The sequence below is a fragment of the Fringilla coelebs genome (assembly GCF_963513975.1).
Source record: "Fringilla coelebs genome assembly, chromosome: 3".
In the NCBI taxonomy this organism is placed as follows: Eukaryota; Metazoa; Chordata; class Aves; order Passeriformes; family Fringillidae; genus Fringilla; species Fringilla coelebs.
The window spans coordinates 93,625,131-93,650,002 of NC_140030.1; the positions used below are offsets into that span (position 1 = coordinate 93,625,131).

At 38.9% G+C, this 24,872-nt stretch overlaps 1 protein-coding gene across 1 annotated transcript in view; it reads left to right on the plus strand.

The window, feature by feature from the left end:
- Positions 1-23,906, plus strand: part of KCNK2 (potassium two pore domain channel subfamily K member 2) — a gene marked incomplete at its 3' end in the record, with an annotated part of 104,494 nt that extends 80,588 nt beyond the window's left edge. The window contains exons 5-7 of the mRNA XM_084202013.1: positions 979-1,165; positions 9,208-9,347; positions 23,589-23,906. Of these exons, the coding sequence (XP_084058139.1) occupies positions 979-1,165; positions 9,208-9,347; positions 23,589-23,906 (645 nt within the window). The remainder of the gene's footprint in view (positions 1-978; positions 1,166-9,207; positions 9,348-23,588) is intronic.
- Positions 23,907-24,872: the final 966 nt, after the last annotated feature.

Here is a 24,872-nt window from a genome sequence, read left to right on the forward strand (position 1 = left end):
ATGCAGCTGGATGTCAGGAAACAGTTGTCTAGGTATAATTTTATGGAAATGTTGTGTGGACTCCAGAAGTTAACATGCTAACATGGGTTAATGTCATACTGCCATGAAAAATAGGCAAAGCATAAGAAAGGCTCATTCCATTCAATTTTGTGCTATTTTTTCATATCTACTTTTGAATGCAACACTTAGTGAAACATGGTCTAGTTTGCTGGTGCCAAAGGATTGCAAGAAAAATAGGAAAGGGAAGAAAAGGAAATCAATAAATTTGGTTTAAAGAACATGTAACTGAAAGAGCACACCTGTGAAAATTTGCTGGAAAGTGAAAATTAACAATTTCCGTATTTGTCTTGGATAAGATCGTAAACAGGACACTTAAACAGAAGGAGTTGAGACGTAGGTTAAGCATTAGGAAAATTATCAGATTACAAGAGTATGATCACAGGTTGCCTGGCCAGTAATATATTTGCAGTGGCTTAGGCAGATTTATTTTGTCCTTGGACAGGTTTGGCTCTCTTACATCCCTTCCAGTTCTGCTTTGCAGGATATGGTTTAGCTGATTATTTGATTGCAGGAACAGTATGATTAAAATTCACCTTATTTAGTTGATTATTTGTGGATGTACAAAATAAGAGAAATTGCAGGTGCATGCACTACTTGTAACTCACTCGAATATCTAGACAGCCCTCAAAACTTTTACATCATCAGCTGTTGGTGTTACTGAATACTACACATCCTGCTCCCCAGTGGAGTCCAGCCCTGCTCTGCATTTACTGCTGGCAAACGTTTCCTAGGATAGTCATGCTTGCTTTGAAACCCTTTTCAGAACAAAATCCTGCTTGAGTTTTCCTGTTTATTTGAGAATTATAATGCAGTGTGCTCTAGAGCTGTGTAGTGCACACTGGGGGGTGATGGGTGCTGATGTGCATGGGTGCAGTTTTATTATCAATGGGTTTCTTCTCTTTCCCCTTTCCTTTCCAGAAATGGAATGTGAGTCAGACAAAGATTCGCATCATTTCAACAATAATATTCATTCTGTTTGGCTGCGTGCTGTTTGTTGCCCTTCCTGCAGTTATATTCAAGCACATAGAAGGCTGGAACACATTAGATGCAATTTACTTTGTGGTTATCACTTTAACTACCATTGGATTTGGTGACTATGTTGCAGGTAAGATTTTTTTTCATAACTCTGTCTTAATAATGTTTTGCACGGTGATATTTATTCTGCATTTTTTTTCTTAGCTTTTGGACAGATGCCTCTCTCTTGTGGTACCCCTCTCCTAGTTTTATCATTCATGTGATGGGGCCTGTCCTCCTTTTGGTTGATGTGACAGCGTAAAGACAGGAGGTGGGACAGTGAAATTCATGGTGCATTCCTCTGCCTACTGTTTTTTTCTCTCCCTATATTATTAAAAATTAAGTAGAGTATCATTTAGGTAAGCGTTTTGTTTTATTTTTCTTACAGGTTACAAAGTGCAAGCACTAATAGAGCATTTTAATCTGAATATATTTTTCAGCTGGACTTGTTTGAAATGCCTCACCCTGTGAAGTGATATAAGTTTTGTGTGCATCCGTTACTTTTGAAATACTCCAGAGCTCTCTCTCTGCCATTGAATTGTCTGTATTCTGTAGGATCTGTAGGGAATGTCTGTGTTCTGTGTTCTGCTGCATCCTCCTCTGTGACTCCTTGTCAGTACGCATTTGCCCATGTGTTTTTGTAATGTCAGGAGAAGTTTTAGCACAACCCATAGATAACATGTCCAATTCTTATGGTTCCATTAAGCTGAATTATTTGTAAATAACTTTGATATACTGAGCTAAAAAAAAACTCTGGGCCGGTTCTCTGTGTCAACTTTTTGCTTGAAAATATGTCAGAGGTGTTAGTTCACCTCTTAGATTTGTGTAAGTATATGCTGTTTGTGCTGAGAAAGCACATGGATCCAAGTCAGTGATGCGTAGAGGTGAGGATGAGGAACTCAGAGCTTTGGGCTCCAAACCTGAGACTTGCTTTCCTTGGCCTTCTGCTGATACAGAACCATCATTTCTCTCATGAAATGCCTCTCTCCCACCTCTGAACTCTGTGCAAGGCAGAGGTGGCTCACAAAGCCTTTTGGTCTGCTCTCAGCGAGAGACTCTGCTGGAGGGAATTGTTTTCAGTGGACACTCACAGGCTCTGGGCTCCTCCTGTGTCTTTTCTGTGCCCGTGGCTGTTGTGCGAGTTCAGGTGTGCCAAGCTGAGGTTCTCAGGTTGGGTAACTCCTCTTATAGATGTGCCTGAAGTTTTGCCTTGATGGCAGAAAAGGGTCTTGTCACTGGCAGAGGTTTTTCAGGTTGGTGAGGTCCAACAAGGACCTCTAAAGTGTTGGAACTGCTTGACATATTTATAAATGATGTGGGAAAAATGGGGGTAAAATTAGTTGTTGTTGAAGATACTAAGCTACTCAGGCAGCCTTCATTTTTATACTGCTTGCAAACTTGCCAAAGATTCTTGTAAATTATAGAACTGAACTGTAAAATAGCAAATCAAATTCCTTTTGACTTTTACATAGTTATTTGTGATGTTATTTGTGATGTCTTTGTATGTGTCTTGACTTCTGCCTTTCCATTTTTTTTTCCCCGTATTCTTTTTCTTATTTTCCATTTTGTCTTCAGAATTTGTGATTCTGGTCAGATAACAACTAGCATGAAATTAAAAAATTTATGCTGTTTCTAAGTCAAGAATCTGGGTGTTTTAGGCTTTCATTCCTGAAGGGTACGTGTATGACAGGGAATAAAAACGATAGTGTATAAAGGCCTGGTTATATTTACTGTAAAGCATTATGTGAAATGGCCCACTTGGCTCTAACTAGAACACTGAGTACATTCATCATTACTCCCATTATAAATTTCCATAGACTTTTCTATTTGTAGACCATTTGATGGCATAATTTTTTTCCTACATTGTCTGCTTTTTAATTCTACCAGGAAACACTTTCTCTTTCTACAGAATGTCCTTGAATTATATTGTTCTATAGCTGATGGTCTTTTAAGGATCACTTGAATGATGTTCTTTATTTCATTTCAAATCCTACTGTAAGTCCATTATTTCAAAGCATCCGAAATGTTGTCTAGTTTCTTTGAGCACTGTGCATAAGACTTGTATTTGAACAGCAACATGTTATTGACTTAAAGGGGCAATGGGATTTGTACTTGCAGAGACAATGCTCAAGAGAACAGGGTTAATTGGCTGTCTCCATCACAGCTGGGAGGTTAACATTCCCATGGGACTATATTCTGACTGGGTTGAAGTCAATAATATCTTTGGGTGAACTAAAATACTCTGGTTTTGGCCGGTGACTTGAAGGATTTTTCAAAAATTTGTTTTCTTTGCAGTACATAATTGGCCAGTTAAATAAAAATTTTGAATAATAGGTAAGGTATTAATTGATTGAGCTTTGCATTGTGGAAATTTTCAGTCATTGGTGTGTATATAAGTACAAAATTATTTGAAGGAAACTGACACTGCAATTCTCAATAGAGCTGATAGAATTTGTCTTAAGAGCTAGGCTTCCTTATTAATTTTGAGGAAGTATGCAGAATTTTTTGCACCCCAACAAATTACTACCTTTTCATAATGAGTTTTTGGTTTGCTTGCTTCTCTTTTAGATAAGTCAAAACTCCAGAGTGGACACTAAGGGCCACTGATATTTTTGTGGTAGGCTTTGTCTGGATAAGTCTCCTTGAAGTTTAGGAAAACTGGGTATCTCAAAAAAGAGAGAAACATGAAGAGTTAAGGCCTGTAATTCTGCATGAGGCTGTAAAAGAGGTGGTCATGATAGAATATTGTGGTTCTAGAGCATGCTGGTCTTGGTTCTGGTTTGCCATGGTGAGGCAAAAGCCAGCAGACAGAATGATGCTTCAGTCTGTTTGGTGCCTAGATGCAAGCACATTCTGAAAAACTACTCACACTGGCATTAATTTATTTGGTTTTTGTCTCTTTTTCCTTAAACAATACTTACAGTGAAAATTACCTTCTTCCACTTAGCATTATAGCCAAACTTAAAGCGTAATGGTGGGCAGTGATGGTCTGATTTTCAATTATATCAGAGTGTACTTCTTGCAATTAAAGTCAAATTGATAATTCTTTTAGCACTCTGGAGGCCCACGTGATAATCCATTTATGTGTGTCAGTTTTGGCCCATAAAGTTCTCTCAAAACCCTCAAATTCCTATATTTTTGAAAACTTTCAAATATTTTTTTCTGGGAACTGCCATCTCAGGGAAAAAACCCATCATTTTACAAGCCCTACATAATCCCATGATTGTGTTAACATTTGTATTGCTATGTGGGGAAACATTTCTGAAATACCCATCATTTTTCACTAACCTGAAACTTTCTGCTTTCTGGTGCCACTGCAAGTAAGAGCTGTAAAAAAGCCCTGAAGAACTTTCAGGAGGTAAAGAACAGAGTGTTACTCAACAGCTGTACCAAAAGGGAACCAGCAGCTGAACACGGGATTCAGGAATGTAATGGTATCATTGACTGTAGTACAGGCTGTCATATTAGAAATTCTTTTAGTTCTCCAGGATTTTTTTTCAGAACTTTCTTTTTTGTCATGCAGACCATGTACTCTATTCACAGAAACCAGAATAAGGAAAGGTTCCCTTTGTTAGTCAGAGTCTAAGGTGTTATTTGGAGCCTGTGGAAACTTCAGCTGGGGTTCCCATCAGCAAGAAAAGCCTTAAGGCAGACAATAGACTGATCACTCCTGGTGCATGCAAGGAAGGAAAAGATGAAAAGCCCTGGCAATTCATGTTCCAGAAAATATATGAATAGTATTTTAAAAAAATTGACTGCTTCTCTGTCTTATGAAATTACTTGATTTTTAAAATATTTAGAATGGTTTCATTTCTTTGGAGGGAGAGAAATATTTTTTTATTCGAAGAAAGATTATTGTAGCTTTTTGCAAAAAAAGAAGAAAAACTGTACTACAGCCTGCACTGCCTTACTAATATCAGGACACAGTCAAACATCCCTTTTCTGGTTTTCAAGAGAAAATATTGACTTTAACGTGACAGAAGAAAACCCAACCAAAACTATTAATATCTTGTGAAAGAGAAAAAGAAATCTTCTCATGTTGAATGTGTCATGATTTCAGTACAATGAAATATATTTCTGGGTACTAAGGTTTGCACTGAGGCACATGAATATATCTGTATAATTGGCAATACATTGTTCATATGCACAGATAAATTCTTATCTGGCAGTGCAGTTTGGAAAGTATATTCAAATATTTCTAATGGCATTAATCTAATTTAAAATCTAAATTAGGTGACATGTCCCAGACTTGACTAAATTAAGTAGAAGGCAAAAATATAAATAACATATCAGTAGTCTGTTTTACAGTGGAGCATAATGATGATATAAGATTGTCCCAACTGGTTTGGTGAAACAGATCACAGAATTCTGAAAATGTTACTTTAAAAATGTTGTTGCCTTTGTGGGAGTTTTTTTTTGTTTGTTTTGTTTTGTTGGGGTTTTTTTTGGCTTGGCTTATTTTCCATGTTTAAACCCTAATTTTTAACTTTCTGCTTTTTCACTGTTTCGTTCTGTAATCAACTCTGCTGTATTGCCACTGTGACACGTACCTGGCTCTGCACTCTGTTGCTTGGCCTGAGACCCAGTTTGTGGAGAAATGAGATATTTTAGTCTCATTTAATGTCACCAAACTGGGGCACTTGACCCGGTGGTCATAGCAGCCCAGTTGATCTGCTGGCACTGTGTGATACCACGCACCAGCAGAGAGAAATTGCTGTCGTGCTGAGCCAGGGGTGTGTCCAGCATCCAGGAGGAGAGCCCTGTGCCCTCCCACAGACTCTGAGTCCCTTTTTGGCATTTGGAGGAGCTCTTTGCCCCCTCGGGGCTTGGGGTCTGTAATTGGGGCTCTCTGCTGTGAGCTGTGCTTCGAGCTGAAGATGCAGCACTGACTTGCCTGATGTCTGTGCAAGATGGCATGTGAGGAGTGTTTTAGATCTGTGCTTTGTTTTGTGAAATAGCTCTCCATTTTCCACTGAGTGGCACCAAGTGGCTTCTCTGGCCTACTTCCATTCCATCTCTGACAGTGCAATACTGTCTTGGCCGCAGCGCTCTGCGTTTCCGCGGTGCCACACGAGCTAGTCCTCCTCTGTCCCCCCCTTTTTTTGCAGTCCTCAGAGGTAATTCCTTTCAAGCTGCAGGGCTGAACCTCCATGTGTCCTTGGATTGGGATAAATTGCATTTCTGGATTGAACATGTTCGTCAGGTTTGTCACAACAGGGATGGTGGACAGCTACTTGTTATTCTGCAATTAAAACCAGATTATATAATTTTTCTATATCCGGAGTAATTTTTACTGCTGATGAAAAATTATAGACATTTCCCTGTTTGCAGTGCCAACTTTTGAATAACCCAGAAATTTTTGCTGGTATGGAACTAAGATACTCAATATTGACAGCACTTTCTATTCTCTCCTTCTAATTTTGAAGTGAAAATGCAAAGCCAACCAACTTTATAGAAATAATTACATGTTTCTATTTTGAGCCAGTTACTGTAGAAAGAATGGGGGAAATGAGTGGCAAAAATGAAGACAATTATTTACTTTCAAAGGGCTTGTTTTACATAAATAAATAAGTAAAAAATATATACTTGTAACCCTGATCTCTTACCTGAGAACCAGAATCTGTCCTAAAGCATGCCTGGGATATTCACTTTCTTCAGTGAAACAGAGTTCTTGACTGTATAGGAATATGTTTGGGCCATAGAACAACTTATGTTTTCCAAAGTGTTGAAAATCCCAAATAAAATTTATTTGGCAGATGTGAGAATGATGGCAGCAGCAATACAGTAGCCTGTGATGTTGATGGATGGGAAAAGTGTTTTTGTCATAGTCTTCAAGCAACTTTAGATCAAATCTTTACCAGAAAACACCTTGGCAGTAAACTGTGGCTGCTCTTGGTAACAGATTATGGCAGCGAGACTGCCAGAGTTCTTCATTGTGGTTTTAACCCATTAATCAATTTTCTTTGCAAAAGAAACATGATAGTGTATCATACTGATATGCTTTTTACCATGTTGCCCATAAAATCATTGGATTATCTCATATACTTCAGTAAAAGTACATTTAGCTATGCATACTTATACCCAAATGCATTCATATCCATTTAACTGAATTTGGTAGTTAATGAATTCTTGTAGTTTAAATTCAGTACAGTTGAGCTGTGATCACATTTCTCTATGAAATCCTGTTTAATGACATTCCCAGGTAACTTCATTGTGGCAGTTTGAGCATCACAAGAGACAGATATGTCAGGACAAACATCCTCAGGTGTGTCTCTCCCTCCCTTAAGATTTGATTAAATTGCAAAATCATCCGAGGAGTCCTTGAAATTTAGAAGCTCAGCAGCTAATAATGGTTCTAGCTTCCAAGCCTTATCCTAGAGCATTTCTTTGGATACCTGTTGTCCCTTCAGCTTCAGGAGGGCTGAGCTTCTTTGGGCATGGCTAGATGGAGCCATCTCCTGGCCAGACAGCACAGAAAACTTGGCTGAACACGAATATGTCCTAACTCTTGCCCCAGATACTTTCTTGTGCATTGTATGAACAGCTGAAGAAGAGGATGAACCACCAAGAGTGGCCCATTACTATAGCAATGACACGTGGTAATCAACCATTTTTTTGAATTACAACGAATTTTGGGTGATTCATCCCTAAAATACTGTTTGACTAGATTGATGTGAGGTGGACGTTGATAACAAATGATTTGGGGTTTTGTTTGTCTTGTGCTGTGACAAACTCAGCCCCTTTGGCTGGATGTCTTCTGTTCTAAACAGAGCCCTGTCTTCTACCTCTGCTTGGGACTACAAAGGCATCAAAGGATATCTACTCTCACAAAGTGGATTCATCTCTTGGGTAGCTGAGCAAGCCATTGCAGCTCAATGCTTTTTTAAATTTTTTTTATGAAAAGTTGTAACTGACATGAAAATAAAATTTCTCTCTGGGAGGCGTTCCATACAAACCTAGCCATCAGTAAAATCCTTTGTTATTTGCATGTAATCTCAGTCATAATAAAGCTAAATAAAAACACTATTCTCTATGAGAGTCAATCTCAGTACCATGACAAGGTGCTTGATATTTTGGGGGCAATTTTCCTTTGATTTGCTTCAGTATAGGCTTCAGATACATAAAACAAAGTACTGTGTACCTGCACAGGCTACTTTAATGTGCCTGAGAAGGTTTTACTGCAGAGTCTCTTCAATTATGGGCAGATACACACATAAACTTCTTGCAGCAGTCCAAACTAGAAGTCTGGTTTTATTTTTTGTAACACAGCTGACTTACAAGTTTATGGCTTCTGTTTTATTGCACGGCAAGATGTGAAATGTTAGTAATTTGGTGTTGTCAAGAGCTCTGGATGAACATAACTTATTTTTGTGTGGAAATAAGACATCTGTTCCTTATAGCTGTATTATACCTGAAAGCTCTATTACAGACACCTCTGAAATTTATACTTTTTTGTACTTTAACACTGAAAAGAAGTGACTGGTGCTTATGGCAGTGGGATTCAAAAAACTTGCCTTCAGCACACTTCTTTTATCCACCTTTTTTTTGGGGGGGGGGTGGGTGGTGTGATCAGTTCAACTCAATTCCCTGCACTCTGGTTTCCTTCTGCAGAATGGAGAAGATAATATTTGCCTACCCACCAGGGGCACTTGCTGATGCTGGTGCTACTCTTTCTTTACCGAGGCTAAAGGTTTTATATAAGTATTGAGGTGTTTTAAAGTTCTTGCAAAAACAGATTTCTCAGGATATGAACACCTTGCATTCTTTGGAACAATACTTTAAACTCTAGTACAGCATCATCTTTTGGAGCAGGTGGCAATTAATTTCATTCAAGCTGTCCTCAGTGACCTCTATCTTAAATGACAATGTATCAGAAATTGAGTCCATTTGTGTTCATTCAATAGTTATTATGAATTGTTAACAATCCTTGTCTAAAATTTGCAAACTCCTGATGTTACTGTTAAGAGTGAACTAATTTATATAATTTGTTCAAATTTTATAAAATATTTTGCATGGGTAAAAATACAGAAGGTGGAACAATCCTAATTTTTTTTTCTATGAAAATTAATTTAAACGCGTCTTTGCATCTATAGCTATTAAGTATGAACTAATTTTTACTGTATTGTTTTTCAGGGGGATCAGACATTGAATACCTAGATTTTTATAAGCCAGTGGTGTGGTTCTGGATCCTTGTTGGGCTGGCTTACTTTGCAGCTGTCCTCAGCATGATTGGAGACTGGCTAAGGGTCATATCAAAAAAGACAAAGGAAGAGGTAAGAATATTTTGAAAATGGAAGAAATATTCCTTTTTAAAAACTTTGACTAGGAGCCAGGGGAGCTTATGGCTGCTTTTGCTCTTAGGGTGCATAGGTCAAAGCTGTTTGTGTATAAACTGTAATACTGCAGCTCAAACTACAGGAAACTAGGTAGCAATCAATTAAAACATAGTGTTTTATTTTCATATGTCTGCATAGAAAATGAGATTAAGTGTATTATTAAGTGTATATGAATAGTTGCACTTGGTTTATGTGGAAAAAAATCCTAAACTGCTGCTCTAGGTAGTAGAATATAGACCTTAATTTTTCAGGTAAAAATAATTGTTTTGTTTCTATAAGTGATGCAGGTATGTTAAGAAAGTTCTTAAGTGGTTATATTTGAGATACCACACTCTAAAGTGGTAAGAAAATAAATAAATTTTTAATATCATGCAAGGTATTGGAATGAATTGTTTAACTATCCCTGGGTGTATTTTACCATTATATCTTCCACATAATTTTTCAATATTTGTAGTCAAGTACATTGCTTTCAATTGAAATAAGTTTTCACTTGTAAATTTCACTTGTTTTCTCTTGCTTCCACTTGTATTTATAATCCCAATGATACAACTTTTTACCTTAAGTTTTGTCATTTAAGAAAATGTCCTGGTTTTGAAAATGTTTGAGTGTAAATAAAATTTACTTCAATTGTAGCGTGCATAGCTCAGGTTTTACTGGAAGTCTGAGAAATTAATTTTGTTTGAAGTAACATATTATTTCCCTCTAATTTAGCTTGAGTTCTCTTGCACGCTTCAGTTGATTTATGCTACTCAAACATAAAAACACTAATTTGTTTTTGATGGAATGAATATGTTGGCTACTGTGCAGTGGCCTGCTACTTACATTGTTTTGAACAGTTTTCCTAGCTGCAGGGCATGGCATCAATGCCTGGATGTATTCCTGGCAGTCCTGGAGTTCCCAAAGCCTTTGCTCTGAAGGGTAGCTTCCCCCTGCTTGCTTTCACTGGCTGCAGTCCCTCAGGGTGCCTGCCACCTTCTGAGAGAGCAGGGGTGCTGCTGGCAGCAGGCAGGAGGGTGGGAGCTGGGATCTTGGGCAGGATTAAGCTGGTTTTGTGAGGAATGTGGGGTGGGGAGCCCTTCTCTATTGCCCTTGTTGTGCTCATGGTTAGAGACAGCGCCGTGACAGGTCTGCTCTAAGTGCACTTTTAGCAGGCAATTCATAACCACTTAGCCCTGATGCAGAGGACAATATTTATTCAAACAGTTTCAGTTCAAGAGTGCCATCTTTTGCCACATGCTGTAAATTTGAAAGGGTATTTATGACTTCCCTTCCACGATGAGCTTTACTAGTGCCTTCCACAGATAGGGAGCAGCAGGGATCATCTGAGTGTTCTCATTTGCAGGTTCAACAGCTGACAGGACCACAGGATTTCTGTTTTCTAGAAAAGCACTGAGGCTGCCTTTAACAGCCAGCCTTACATGGCTTACTCTGGCTGCAGGGAAACCAGTGCATCACCTCAAATGCCAGCAACCTGCATGGCTGTATTTGGTTATTCAGAAATTCAGAATCAGGCTGGCCTCGCCCATTTTCCCCTCTGCAATAGGAAGAAGTAGGAGAACACTGGCACAGGCTCCCCAGGGAAGAGGTCACAGCACCAGGCCTGCCAGAGTTCACAGAGCATTTGGACAATGCTCTCAGGCACACCTTGGAATTTTTGTGCAGAACCAAGAGTTGGATTTCAATTATGCTTGTGGGTCCCTTTGAACTCAGGATATTCCATGACTCTAAGAGCGCTGTTTCCTCTGGGCAGTCTCCTGGTGTCTAACTCTTCTTAGCCTGGGGCATTTCCTAAGTTGTCTTTAGTTTCCCTGGGTTACTTGTGCCTGGATGTTTTGGAAAAAATGTGATGGGACTGAGGCACTATGACTTCAGACTGTGCAAAAATATTCTCCAGGCTTGTTTTTGCTGTATTTTCTTATACGCTGTTGACACATTTTAGTTCTTCACACTACTTCCTAGAATTAATCTGATCTTTAACCTCAGTTTTCTCATATTCTTTTCTGTTATCCAGACAGCATCTTATCCAGAGATCTTAGTACCTTAACTATGTAGTTGAATATATAACACATGGAGGTTTTAATCTTATAATGATGATAATATATTAAGAATGCTTGAAATTTGTAGCTCTTTGTGAAGTTATTTCAATATAGACTAATTCTGGAAAGGATTTAAAGATACATAAATTGAAGAAACCCAAGAATACCTCTAACACATCAAAAGCATTCCTATTTTTATCAGGGAAAACTCTTTGCCAGGTTATGCAGTGCTGAGCTTTCTTTTCTCAGGCACTGGGAATGTGTAACCTAGTCCATCTTTTCATTCTTTCTCACCTTTATAGCCTAAACAAGCATATTCATTTTGTCTACAGCAAGGAAAGCTTCATTATTCAGATATATCAGAGTTCTCTTGGCTGAAGCAGGTACTGGGAATTCTGCTGTATACAAGTCTCATGTGTGTAAGGTTAGATTAAAGACAGACATAACATAATTGGTGCCATTTGTTCAATTAATCCTATCTCTGATGGTCAGAAATCTCCCTCCCTACTTCTTAAGCTATTGCCCAGGCATGTGTGAGAATTCATAGCAGGAATAAAATGCTTTAGCAGTTTAAAATTCAATAGTTTTAACAATGGCAGAGACCAGTTTGAGAATTGAATTATGACATACCTTAAGGTGTATGGTAGTTAGAAAATACAAAAAAATATTCCATCTTCTATCCTGATGATACTTTGCAGAAAGAAAGTAATATAAATATATTGCATTTTGTTATAAGATTGGCTAAAAGCATTTTGCAAATATTCACTTTTCTACAGGTTTCATTTTATGATTAAAAACTGCTTAGCCCATTCTTGCTATTTCCTGTGAAAATCTGAGAGAAGATGCTGAAGGAGTTTGTGGAAATGCAGTTATCAACTCTCTTCTGTGCCAGCAGAAGCCAGATGAGACTGAATTTCTTGTCTTTTTTCCAGTTAAACCCAAATTTATGGTGGGCTGTTCCAGCTTCTATGGATGCAGATTATAGCAGAGGAACCTCTAGAGTTCCAATATCCATGTGTGCAATGAAAAAACCTAGTTCAAAGTATGGAGTGTATTTTTTAACTGTCAGTCCTTGGGGAAATAGCCCCTTATACCTAAAAGTAGCCTTTGAAGTGGGAAACAATGTTATATATTAAAACCTATTGAGAGAGAGAGCCCATGAAAAAATCTACAGAACTGTGATCAGTGCACTCTGAAAGCTGAAGCAGTTTAATGTATTTCCTAGAAGATAGGATGCTGAAAACTCTCCTGAAACTTATGGGGATTGTTATGGGTATCAACAAATAAACAAGGTTTTGTATAGGACTTATATCCTGCTTTCCTAGAAAACAGTATTCTAACATGTTTTAGGTACAGGAAGGAGCAGATCACTCAGTAGTGATCAATTGTGCTGGTTTCAGCAGTCTAAGTAGCAAAATCTAGAGAATGTTACCTGAGTCCAGAGCGAGACAGAGAGGTTGCGAGTGTTGTTTCTTTACTTCCCCCCAACAACCAAAACTAAATATAATCAGAGGTGTATCTCTTTTGGTAGGCAGATGTAATCTCTTTTTTGCCTTTTCCTGTAGTCTAAAGTAAAATGTATCAATAAACACCAGCATATTTGGGGCATGAAGGGAAATTCTCCTTATTCCGGGGAGAAACCATGCTATTAATGGATATTGCCCAAAATCTGTATATTCATATATTTTAATGAAGTGGTGTTGTTATTAGATGCAGTTTACATAAAACTTTGAGGTAACAATGCATTTCACTGTTTCAACAAAATAAAACATCTATATTCTTTTCAGTATTCTAGCAGGAAAGTTTGCCATATGCAAGTGGATCTGAGACAAAAAAAAAAAAAAAATCTGATCAGAAATGCACTCATGCACAGAACTGCTATATTTTGTTATTTAAATCCAGATAGCCAGTATGTCAGTCAGTTGCTCTGGTGGCTTTTGTCTCCTGAAACACTCTGGAGAACTTTGAATGCATCAAATGGGGAGGGAAGTGAAAGACAAGTAGAGACAGAAGTGGGAGTTTTAGAAGGATAGATCTGGAAGCAGCTCCTACAGTAAGATAGATGAAATGTCAGAAAGTCACTGGAACATGCTGTGTGCTGTAATCTTAAGTAGGCGATCTGTCTCTGAAGTTCAGCCTCAGCTACACTAGCTTGCCTTAAACTCCCTCCTCTTCATTATTCTCTGCACTCTGATTACTCAGAGCACTTTTAAAGTCTTCTGATTTTAGTCTCTTTGAAAGGTAAATTTTCAGCAGGATTTTTTTCTTTTACTTCTGTATGCAGAGCTTCTGAATTCCAGAATTTTCAGCAAAAAATGCCTGCCCAACCAACAATCTTAGGCATTTGGGCTGTAGATCCTGGAGGAGTCTGTTCCCTTTACTGAGTATCAGGAGTCCAGGTGACAGACTTATGTTAGATATCACCTCAGTTTGGACAAGTGATTTTTTCATGCTGCCTATCTGTCTTTTGAATTGAGTAACATGCAGCCAGCTTTAAAGACCAAGCCTAAAATTTCATGAGAAGTAGAACATTCACTTCTTGTGAAAATTCAAGAGGCAGATGCTATATTTGATATTTATAAACAAATTCAACAAATTTGACTCATCTGAATCATCATTCAGTTTAATCTTCATGGCACCAGTGACAGAGCTGTCACTCAAGTCTGTCAAAACAGAATTAGACTTGTCATGATGATGCTGTGGAGGTTATTGCACTCCCTATAATTTTTGTTGCCTTTTTATTAGCTTCAGGCTGAAGGCACTCACCCAGCATAAGGGACCCAGCATAAAGAGAACTTGAGCTTGTTTCTCATAGCCCCCAAAGAGAGACCCTAGATGTAGGCTTGTATGCATGAAAAAATGAAAAAAAAAAATTAGTGGACGCAAGTGAGAAACAGTTTTGAAGGGTTTTCACCCTCCAGGCAGGCAGGCTGTCCTCAGAGGCTGAGTAGTGAGGGTGTATGGCCAAAGAGGAGGAAGAAGTTTTTCAGTTGTTCAAGGAACTCTTGACCTGGCTCTCCCTGTTTCAAGAAACAAAATCTGTTCAGTTAGAAATGAAGATGGTAGAGAATAATTCTTTAGGTGGTGATCAGAGTCACTTGCTGGTCCATTTTACATTATTTCAAGTGAGATGGGTCAGCTTCTGTTGAAGAAAACAACTGTTTGGACTTTTTATTTATCCACTCCCCACAACCAACCAGCTCTCCCACCTCCTGTCAAAAGAAAATGGACAAACAATCCGAAACATAAAAGAAAAATAGGCAAAAACATAAAAAAACCCTCAAATCCCAACAAAACAAAAACCTAGAACCCTTACCAACCAAAACCCAAAATACCAAACCAAACTGCAGCAGTTTTGCCAATTTTATATCCACAAGTTTCCTGAATTGGTCAGGCTGATGTGATGGAAGTCTGTTCCTAGAAAGCACTGAATTGGAAATATTTGTGGGAGACAAATACTGTGTCAAAGCCATGGTGTGCCAAGTAATTTTGCAAGGCAGTGATTAATTCTAAGATGACAATTCTAAGGTGACAATTCTAAGATGTGTAAGCAGGGATTAATCAAGTTTCTGTAGGAAAGTGGTGGTACTGTTGCAGATGTTGTTAAAAGGTATATTACTGGAAAACAGACACTAGATTTGTGGTCTAAACTTCAGGAAGAATGCAGAGAGCTACAAAAATGCGAGGGAAGCATCTGAAGAGAAACCTGTCTTGCAGGTTTTTTTTTCCCAGTACATCCAAGATGTGCAGAAAAGTCTATTTGGGAAGGAACAGCCGTGTTCTAAAAGGGGATTGTTTTTAGTAATTTCTATGAAATGGGGAGAAATAGAAAATCTTTCTACAGTCAAAACAACTGCATGTCTGCAGTCAAATTTGACTAGCAACAGGACAAAAAATGCAACCAAAACAAACCCAAAATAAAAGGTGGGAGTACAGTCTCTCTATAGCAGCCCAGAATCTCAGGGATGCATAAAGAGTGGTTTTGGTGTAAGGAGGAGATGGAAATGACTGGCCTGGTTCTGAATGCAATTTCTTCTCTTCCTTTCTATGAGTTTAGGTTATCCTGGTGATGTTCCTGGATCTGCCCTAGCAACAGTCTGTAATACTAACTTTCTATATTGATCAGTCTTTTAAAAGTCTGCTGTGGCAATGTGTGCAATAATGGATAGGAAAGAACATCTTGTTCTGAGAATTCCAGGAAAACTAAACAGCTGATGGCTTTTGACACTTTTTTGAGATCTTTCCTCGTGGCTTTGTGTACTTTGGACATGTGAAGCTGGCTTCACTTCAGATTCAGCATGCACACAGATAACATCTCCACAATTGTGCTGTGGTTATATTTCTATTTGTGTCATGCCTATTAGCTGGGCATACCAGGCATTTAGAGACTGCTGTGTTGTTACTGCATATTGAGTACCAGGTCCTGCTGGGGTGCTGATTACAGGAGATGTGCTGCCAAGGACTCTTCCTTAGGGAGCAGCATGGCCCAGGGCATGGGAACACTGTCAGTGTCTCTCATGCCAGCGCCTGTGCCTGGCCCGGCTCTCCCACAGTGTTCAGGGAAGAATTATTCCAGTGAAGGCTCCATGCAGCAAGGGAGCAAAGGCAAGAGCTATTGAATTTGCAAAAATAAAACTAGAGCAAGAGACTTATACTTCATAATAAGAGAAATTGATTAAAGAGAGATCAGTTATAACAATGGCATTTCTTGGCGTTAATTACCCATGAAGATTCCCAGAATGTATATTATGATGATCTACATTGAGAAATCTTAATTTTTGGAGATAAGATGTAATTGATCCTTTGTTACAGCAAAAACTGTATCTGCGGTTTGCTTTATTGTGGACTGAAAATATTCCAGGTTAAATATCACTGATATCTTCATGATTAATATTCCTGAAAACCTTACTTTTTTTTTTTTTTTAGGATAATCTCAGTGCTTGGATATTGTTAGGAAAATTCTCCAGAACGTTACTAATGCTGAGTGTATGAATCTGATAGCTGTCTTGAGGATGAGTTCCCAGACAAAGCAAGTTCAGCAGAATGCCCTTGCAAGTAGGTGTGTTGCTGTTGAGGAAAATGCTCTGCAATTGCAGATAAAAGGGACCAAAAAAGCTACAGAATACTGCCTTTCACAAGGGATAGGTGCAGTTGTAATACTAGTGTTGAACAGCCAAAGTGGAGCTTTAATATTTCAGACAAATATCACTCCAGATATTGACACTAGAAAGTTAAGAAATAAACAGTTCTTTCTGGGACTTGACCAAGTAGTTAATATAAACATTCCTTATTACCAAGTAAAAATTAGAAGTCCTTTTTTATGTTTCTTCTTTTTTAGCATATCTTTATAAGCTAAAAAAAGTCCAGTGAGTTTATGAAACAATTGTTGTCTCTTTCCTCTAAGAGAAAGTTTAGGCAGTCTTTCAACTGCCTGTGGCTTGGGTTTCATTATGCTTCCAGTACAGTTCTTAAAATGTTTGCTATTCCTGGCTGCAGCCAAGTGGTTGGCTGTATAGCACGGCAGAGGAGACACACTGTTCCCCTGAACCACCTCAGGCTCAGCTGGTAGAGCTTTATGCAAACCTAAGTAGTTTCTTGTGGCTAATATAGGTGCATGGCATTCATTCTCACCAGGTTGAAAGAGGGGTTGGATGGCTCTCTGAGGCAGCTGAAACCACTAAATAGAAATGATTTTTAAAGGAAAATTTCAACATCTTTTGGGTTTTTTTTAATCTTTATCATTGGAAGTTAATAATAAAGCAGAACAATAGAGAGTGAGATAATCAGGCCCATAACTTGTCTACACTACTGAGACTACACACATGCAGATCTATAAAAAACATATCTGATGGGCAATATTCAGTAATAGTTCTGAGGAAATACCTAGCATAGCAGTCTTCATATTTATGGAAAAACGAAAGGTGAAACAAAATAACTGTGTTGACTCTTAGTATATCTGCTTCTGTTTTATAGGCATGATTTTTTAGGCTGTTTTTATTTTGTTGAATCAAACCGTGACAGAGGAAAAGGCCATTTCTTGCATCTGCCATCTGTTACATCTCCACAAAACATATTCCCACAGCTGCCACCATAAATGTTCCTCCACAAATAAAATGATCAAAATTCATGGGGTCTCTTCATTCCCATTGGAGAATGTGGTTTATTTCATCCAAGACATCAGATGTGTTCATGGAAGTTGTGTGGGTGAAACCAAACAATCATGCTCACCAGAATGAACTCACAATCATTGCTTATTATGGGATTCAACAATCCAGTTTTTATCAGGAGACCTGTTTGTTCCCAGTTGTTCCCAAAAATTTCTGACCGCCATGGCTACAAAAATGCAATTGTCTATGTAACTGAAGCCTTACTCCAGAAGATGGCAATTTCACAAAAGAGAGTTTTTCCCCTCTGATTTTTATCTGAGAAACAGAGGGAAGTGTATACCAGTGAGTGGAACCAAAAAAGGCATCACTTACTGCTTCGTGTGTGCCATTCATCTTGAAATCAAGGCCTGGTACCTTGAAGACCTGGTGAAGGAGAGCTGCCTGCTACAGAACCGAGATCCTGACAGGATGAAGGCATAGAAGACAGGATGAAGGCATAGAAGAGGGTGGCTCATCATAGAACATGGTGTGCCTGCGAAAGCTCAGCATAGCCATCTCATTAATGCCTGTGGTATTTCTTGCTTTTTGTGGTGGTTCACCTTTAAAGACAAGTAGAGCACACTCTTTTCTAAACAGCTCTCCACAGGTATTTTGGGTATCTACTAATAACCCTATAATAGCAGAAATACTGAAAGCCCAGGTTGGGAATTTTAGGTGGAATATAAATGCGATTCCCTTCATGTGCAGCAAATGCACAGGTTTCACTAAAAAATTTTGTGAAGCTTCTCTTTTTCTCTTCTGCACTCTGGTCTTCTCTAGCCTATAGAAACTGAGGTGGTGAATAGAAATTTTTGTCCAGAAGCAACTTGCATGGGAAAAGGCAGCATATGCCTGCCCAGAACTGCAGAAAAGTGAGATGGCAGGTAGGAAACCCCTCTGATGCACTCAGGGATAAACACACCCAGCAGCTGAGTTGTTAAATCCCATCACCCCTCTCTGTACCTACATTTTTTAAAATGAGCTTCGTGAACAATTTCTGTGAACACTGGCTGAATTTCCTGAGAGCTAAGACAAAATGTTATGCTCTGTATTCTGCTGCCTGCATAATTTGACATGTAATGCACTTTCTAGTTTTGTCTGAGTAGCATATCATAGAGAGGTTAATTGGATGTGTTATTTTTAAGTAGCGGGAGAAAGTACACTGGAGAGGAAAAATGCAGCTATGAAAATTTGGAGAATGCATTAGGGATAAATGCGAGAAATTATATACTGGGCAACATCTAGACCATTAAGAATATCTGTAAGGAAGGGCACCTGTTTTTCACCCTAAAATGTAGTCAAATGGGTACCTCCAGCTCATCTACTTGCTTTTTAAATTCAATTTTTTGGCTTGCACTAACATGCTCATCATAAAATGTATGAGCCCTGTATGCCAAAGGGAAACAACATAATGCTCAGCTATGACAGAAAAAGCTGCACACATTACTTTGAAATATATGTTTTCATTTTCTTGCATGACATATATATAATGCTATTTTTTTCTTATATTCTACTCAGTGGTATACCTCCTCCTGAGTATATCATAGCTTTCATGTCATATATCTGAGCTCCATCCAAGCAGGATATATTTCTTCCCCCTCTGTAAGTAGAAGTAGATTAACTGATTTTACTGTGATGTTGGGGTTTTTCAAGAATATCCCTGTGACAGAGGAGCAAAACTAAGGCAAAGTTAAGTTAGGCAAGTGCATTTGTCTTGGTCTATTTAAGGATGTCCTTAATTATGCTTTTGATTGTTTGTTTTTCTGCTAGAGCACAGATGTGGCTTAATTCAAAGTACAGATTACTTGTATATGGCTACATGGCTTGTGCTTTCCAGATACTTAATAGGATGAGTGGTTTTCCTGAATGCTGGGCAGTTTTGAGTGCATTAGTATTTGGATAATTTTGTGAGCGTCCAGAAAGATTCTCAAACTCTTGACAAGGATAAGGAATTAGAGCAAATGTACTGAAGCATGAAGCAGGTGCTTCAGTACGTTCAAATGTTTTTTTAGTTTCAACAGTAGCATCCCCTTGGACATTCTTGCATTCTGGTTTATGCTGTTGGCCTTTACCCAAGTGTGGAGCTCGGCTGGACAGAAAGCTAAAACACAGTAGCAATGAAGCTGCATAGGAACTTTTGACCCTACTAGAGATATTGACTGAGAGCCAGTTCTAGGATATTATTCATTTAGATGGATTTTGGCAGGAGTAGGGGAAGGGGTGGTGACTTAATGTCCATGTTTTTTTCTAGTTCTGTCAAATTCAGTATATCTGTTTTGAAGTTATATTGGTGATCATGCAGCCTGGGAGCTGTTTGGTCATTCAGGAAGTTCATGCAGTATTTCATTGATGTCTGCTTGTTTTTCACTACAAACCCCCCCAAAAAAACCCAGTAGTGACTTTAACAAGAGTGAGTGGAACACTCTCCACAAATGGTTCAGAGACAATTTCTCATTATATCCTGAACGAGTAAATGTGACATCTCCACCACAGGTAGAGACATAAATTGGCACAGACGTTGGGAGGTGTTACTGGAGATGACCTGTGGTATTTATTTGAGACATCCTCATAGGGTTGTTGGATATGGTGCAGATCATATGGGATACCCTGGCAGAGGTAGCTGGAGACCAGATGACCTGGGCTGGGCAAGGAATTGGGTCAATGCTCTTCATTTGTTGGAAAAGTTGTGGGTGTTGAGTTTTGGGGGTTGTTTTGGTTTTTTGGTGTCTTTTTATTTTTAATTTTTGTTTCGTTTTGTTTTGTGGTGAAGTGTGCTGTGTGGAGTATTTAGTTGTGTTACTATATACCATAATTCTCGAGAACTTGTTATTGAGACTTGTCTTCCCTGAAATCATAAGGCAGTAGGGTGCTGCTTCCTGCTTCTTAAATACATAATGCAATTGCTTGCTGTTGATGTTCAGCCTAGCTAGGTTGATACTCCTTGTGAAATATGTCTAACACCTTGCAGTCTAATTTGGATTTTGATGTGGTGGAAGTGAATTCAGGAGCTGGGATAGGGGCCATGTCCCCATTACTAGTAGCATTTCTCTTCCCTGAAGGTTAAAGTGAGAAGCATCACCAAATTAGTGCTGCTTCTTGTATGGCTGAGTCAGGTGCTATCACTGTGACATGTTTTTCCTGTTGCTTCTGAAATATTCCGTGATGTTCAGCCTTATGTTAAGTATGTAGTTGTCAATAATTTCTGTGACTAAGAGGCCTTGTCCTCATGTCACACTGCCCCCAACTATGACAGCTGCAGAGTCTACAGAGCTGTGCTGTAATGAGGCAAGAGATCTGGAGGAAAGTAAATTTTTGTTACAGTATGTAGCTATGCCAAGAATTTAATTTCTTTTGAGCAGCACAGGCAACTGGCATTTCACTTTCTCTGCATGAGACATGTTTTGGTTGTCAGAGCCCAGATGAAGAGGAGCTGTAATGCAGTGTGTTAAAATGTCATAACCCAAGGACAGAAAGAACCTGAACATATTACAGATATGTCCCTATGGATCAAGGAGGGATTAAATTATATAAGCAAGTTACTAATGTGCACTGGAAGTTAAAAAGGCACATTTCTTTTCTTATAATCCTTTTCTTACAGCCCTGCTTGAGTCTGTAAGTGCTATGGAATTAAGAGGTTTGTTTCAAATAGGTAATATTTTTCGATGCATTTCAGTTCACATGAAAAATAGGGACTAAAAGCAGTGATTCGGGGCATGCATATTTCAAATGGCACTAACTCCTGGTTCTTAATGTGTTCCAATTCTCTCTGTTTTTCTACCTATGCATCTTGATTCTACTTAGCAATAGCATTAATAATGGCATATTTCAATTTGTGTTTTTCTCCTACAATTTTAATATAAACCAACATTACAGCTTTGGTGTATGGGCAGGTGGAATTGTGTTCACCATGCTAGTGTTCCACACCAGCTTAATTGGACTGAGCCTATCTCCAAAGGCACATTTATTGGTGCTCTTCAGCTGGCTGCATAAACTTGCTTCCCCAAAGAAATCTCACTAGAATTCAGACATCAGATATCCCAACAACTACAATTTTAAGATTCTCCTGAAAAACTTGAATGCCCAAGAACAGCTTGCCCTGTGCAAGACAGGTCCATCACCAGGAACATTTTGAGCCTATCCTAGAGTTTATCACATAAACTTGCTTTCTTCAGAAGGAAGGCCAGTTGATTTTCTGTCCTGGAGAAATATGAAATTATGTGGGAACTTAAAAAGAAAAAAAGAAAAAGTTGAAATATTAATTTTAAATCCTGATAGCATCTCTTGAATGTGACCACATGAAATGCAAGATATGTGTGCCTGTGCAAAATACCTGGTCTGTTAAATAAAATACCTGGTCTGTTAAATAAAATACCTGGTCTGTTAAATGCTTACACAACTGGTGAGGGACACATATATATACAGGAAAGTGGAAACCTGTGTACTGGCTCTTTGCTCCCCTAGACAGAGCCATTCTCCAGGACCTGGGCAACCTGCCTTTAGTAAGGCTTAGGAAAAGGAAAAAACTGCCCCAGGGTGTGCACTGATACTATTTATCATATTTTTATTACTTGTTTACTACAAGTAAAATATTGGAGTAGCTGAGATGTTTCAGCATTGAAGATTTCATAATTTTCAGATCTGAAGTTTAATGTGTCTGATCCTAGCTGCACAAATTAAATACTAATAATCATTCAGCTAGGTGAGTCCTCTGTGTATTGCAGATAAATACCCTTGTTTTAGAAAACAGACCTTTGTCCACATTTGTCATCTGTGTAATTCACTGAAGTGGAGATGAATGTAATAAAATGACCCTTGGGTAAAGAGATCATCTTGTTTTGTTTCTGGAGGGGGGGAAGTTTTCCTGAAACTCTCTCACTCCTGAATGAGCTGATTAATTTTTACCTTCATTATATTCCTGTTTTCCACTGCACTGCAAAGCATGGATAAACTTGTGGCCTTTTCTGTAATGGTTTGCCCCCTATATTTCTCTGTGTAAATTCTTTTTTCATTTCTGTACTTACCAAGTCAAAGTTTGTTTGCCAGTGATTGAAATTCTGGACTGAACAGTACCAATTAGACTAATTAATGTGAGTAAAATTCTCCTGGAATGCTTCACTTTTGGAGCTATATTTATGAGTAGTCTATATTCCCTGTGCTGTACCTTCCCAATATTAAGCTGTTGAGGGAGAAGAGATTTAAAGAGAAACAATCTCTTTCATTTTGAGTTACAATGAGATAATATCAACAAAAGGTGCCTCCTTTAGTTGCCTACATAACTTATTTAATGTAATAGTGGTTTGACTGAAATACAAGTCCAAAAATAGAAATAATAAATAAACCACAGGCTACAGTTTACCTCAGATTAGATCTGCTTAGTCTACCTTATGCCATATCTGAGGAAAAATAAGGGTGATTTGGGATTCAGGCTGGGAAGCAGACATGCCACTGAGGTGACTTTTAACTGTTGCTGTGTTGGTGCTATCTTTGAGCAGGTACAGGAAAAAAGATGCAAACAGTCGATGGTTTCCTTTGAAAAAGCTTTTCTGTCTAAATTTAGAAAATTCTTTGCCAAGTCTCCCAAGGATCTTTCCAGAGACAGTGAAAGTGCTCATGAATAACCCCTCACCCTAGTAACAATACATAACACAGCCTGGATTGCTGGGATTTGAACATCCCCTGACCAGCTGGGTATTGTGCAGATGTCAAGCCTCTGCAGCTTCCCTGTGTTGCTGACTGCCTATGATAACAATAATTAAAAAAAAAAAAAATCAGCAGAAAAGATTTTTGTGTTTTTTGAACTGTTAACTCCTACTAGTGCAACGTGCCTTCTTTAGCTGCTGTCAATAAAAGAGTGAGTCTTTGGCATGAGAAATTTGTGCCAGCGGCAGCGGCAGCTCTTTGGCAGCCCTGCCCTCTCTCCATGCTCCTGAAGACAAACAGTGTCTGAAGTCCTTGGTGCCATAATGCTTCCTTTTTACTGCTGATTTTTGCTGCAGGTCGGGGAGTTCAGAGCCCACGCTGCAGAGTGGACAGCCAACGTCACCGCCGAGTTCAAGGAGACTCGAAGGCGCCTGAGCGTGGAGATCTACGACAAGTTCCAGCGGGCCACCTCCATCAAAAGGAAGCTGTCTGCAGAACTTGCTGTCAACCACAACCAAGACCTGACCCCCTGCAAGAGAACACTGTCAGTGAACCACCTGACCAGCGAGAAGGACCTCTTGCCAGCTCTGACAAAGACGGACAGCATTTACATGAATGGTTTGACGCCGCACTGTGCAGCAGAAGAGATAGCCGTGATCGAGAACATTAAGTAGCCGTGACTTTGGATCCCAGCCCTTGGGAAGCTCTTGGCTTAGACTAGCCATACACCTTTTTTTTTTCCACCCTGTCGATGACCAGTGCTAGCAGCATTTTATATGTGTGCATGAGTTCCACAGAAAAACTCCAGTCCCGAGTTACCATCGCATCTCTTCAGAGACACATAGATGAATGGCACTGCTCTTTCCGAAAGATGCTGGAACAAGCAATGTTTTCTGCCTTTATCTGCCCAGACTGTTTTTCACTTCTAATGTGCCATATGGCCTCACGAATGAATCTCACTTGTTTATGGTAACAATGTAGCTTTGAGGGATCAGTCCTTAAAATTTCAGGGTCTACCTTACTGAGCCTAGGAATGGACAATTTCTGGACTACAACACATTTGTAAATGGCAAGAAATTCTTATGCAGCCTTTTACCTAAGAAATTTTGGTCAGTGCCTTATCTTTTGAAGAACCAGAACCTCTACAGTTCCTGTACAACTTTTGTTTGTTTGGGTTTTTTGCATGAGAGGTGTATTTCATTTAAGCCTTTCGTTCTTCTTGAAATGGTGGTGTTTCAAAGGTGTCTGTTGTGAAGATACCAACCAGCATGAATGAATGCCAAAACTCAACAATCATCAATTGATGTTGTTAGCTCCAAATTTAAAGGCACTGCAGTTTCAAAAGTTGCAAACCTGTCCCCCAGAAGCATTTTGTTTTACTCAGGTCCAGCTGATACTCGTTCATGCTGTCTTGTAGGATTTGCAGACCCTTTTCAGGTCTTAGTTTTCCAAGCAGTGTTCAGCAGTTGTTTTTCTCTGCATCAGACGTACCAAAAAAATCTTCAGCTTATCTATCACTAAATTATTTGGTAGATGACAAGAGCAAGTAAAAATTGCTGTTTTGATGAGAGGCAGGGGGAGGCTTTAAATTGCTGTGTTCTAATAATCACGTCCAAAAAAACAATGCAGAAGAATACAGC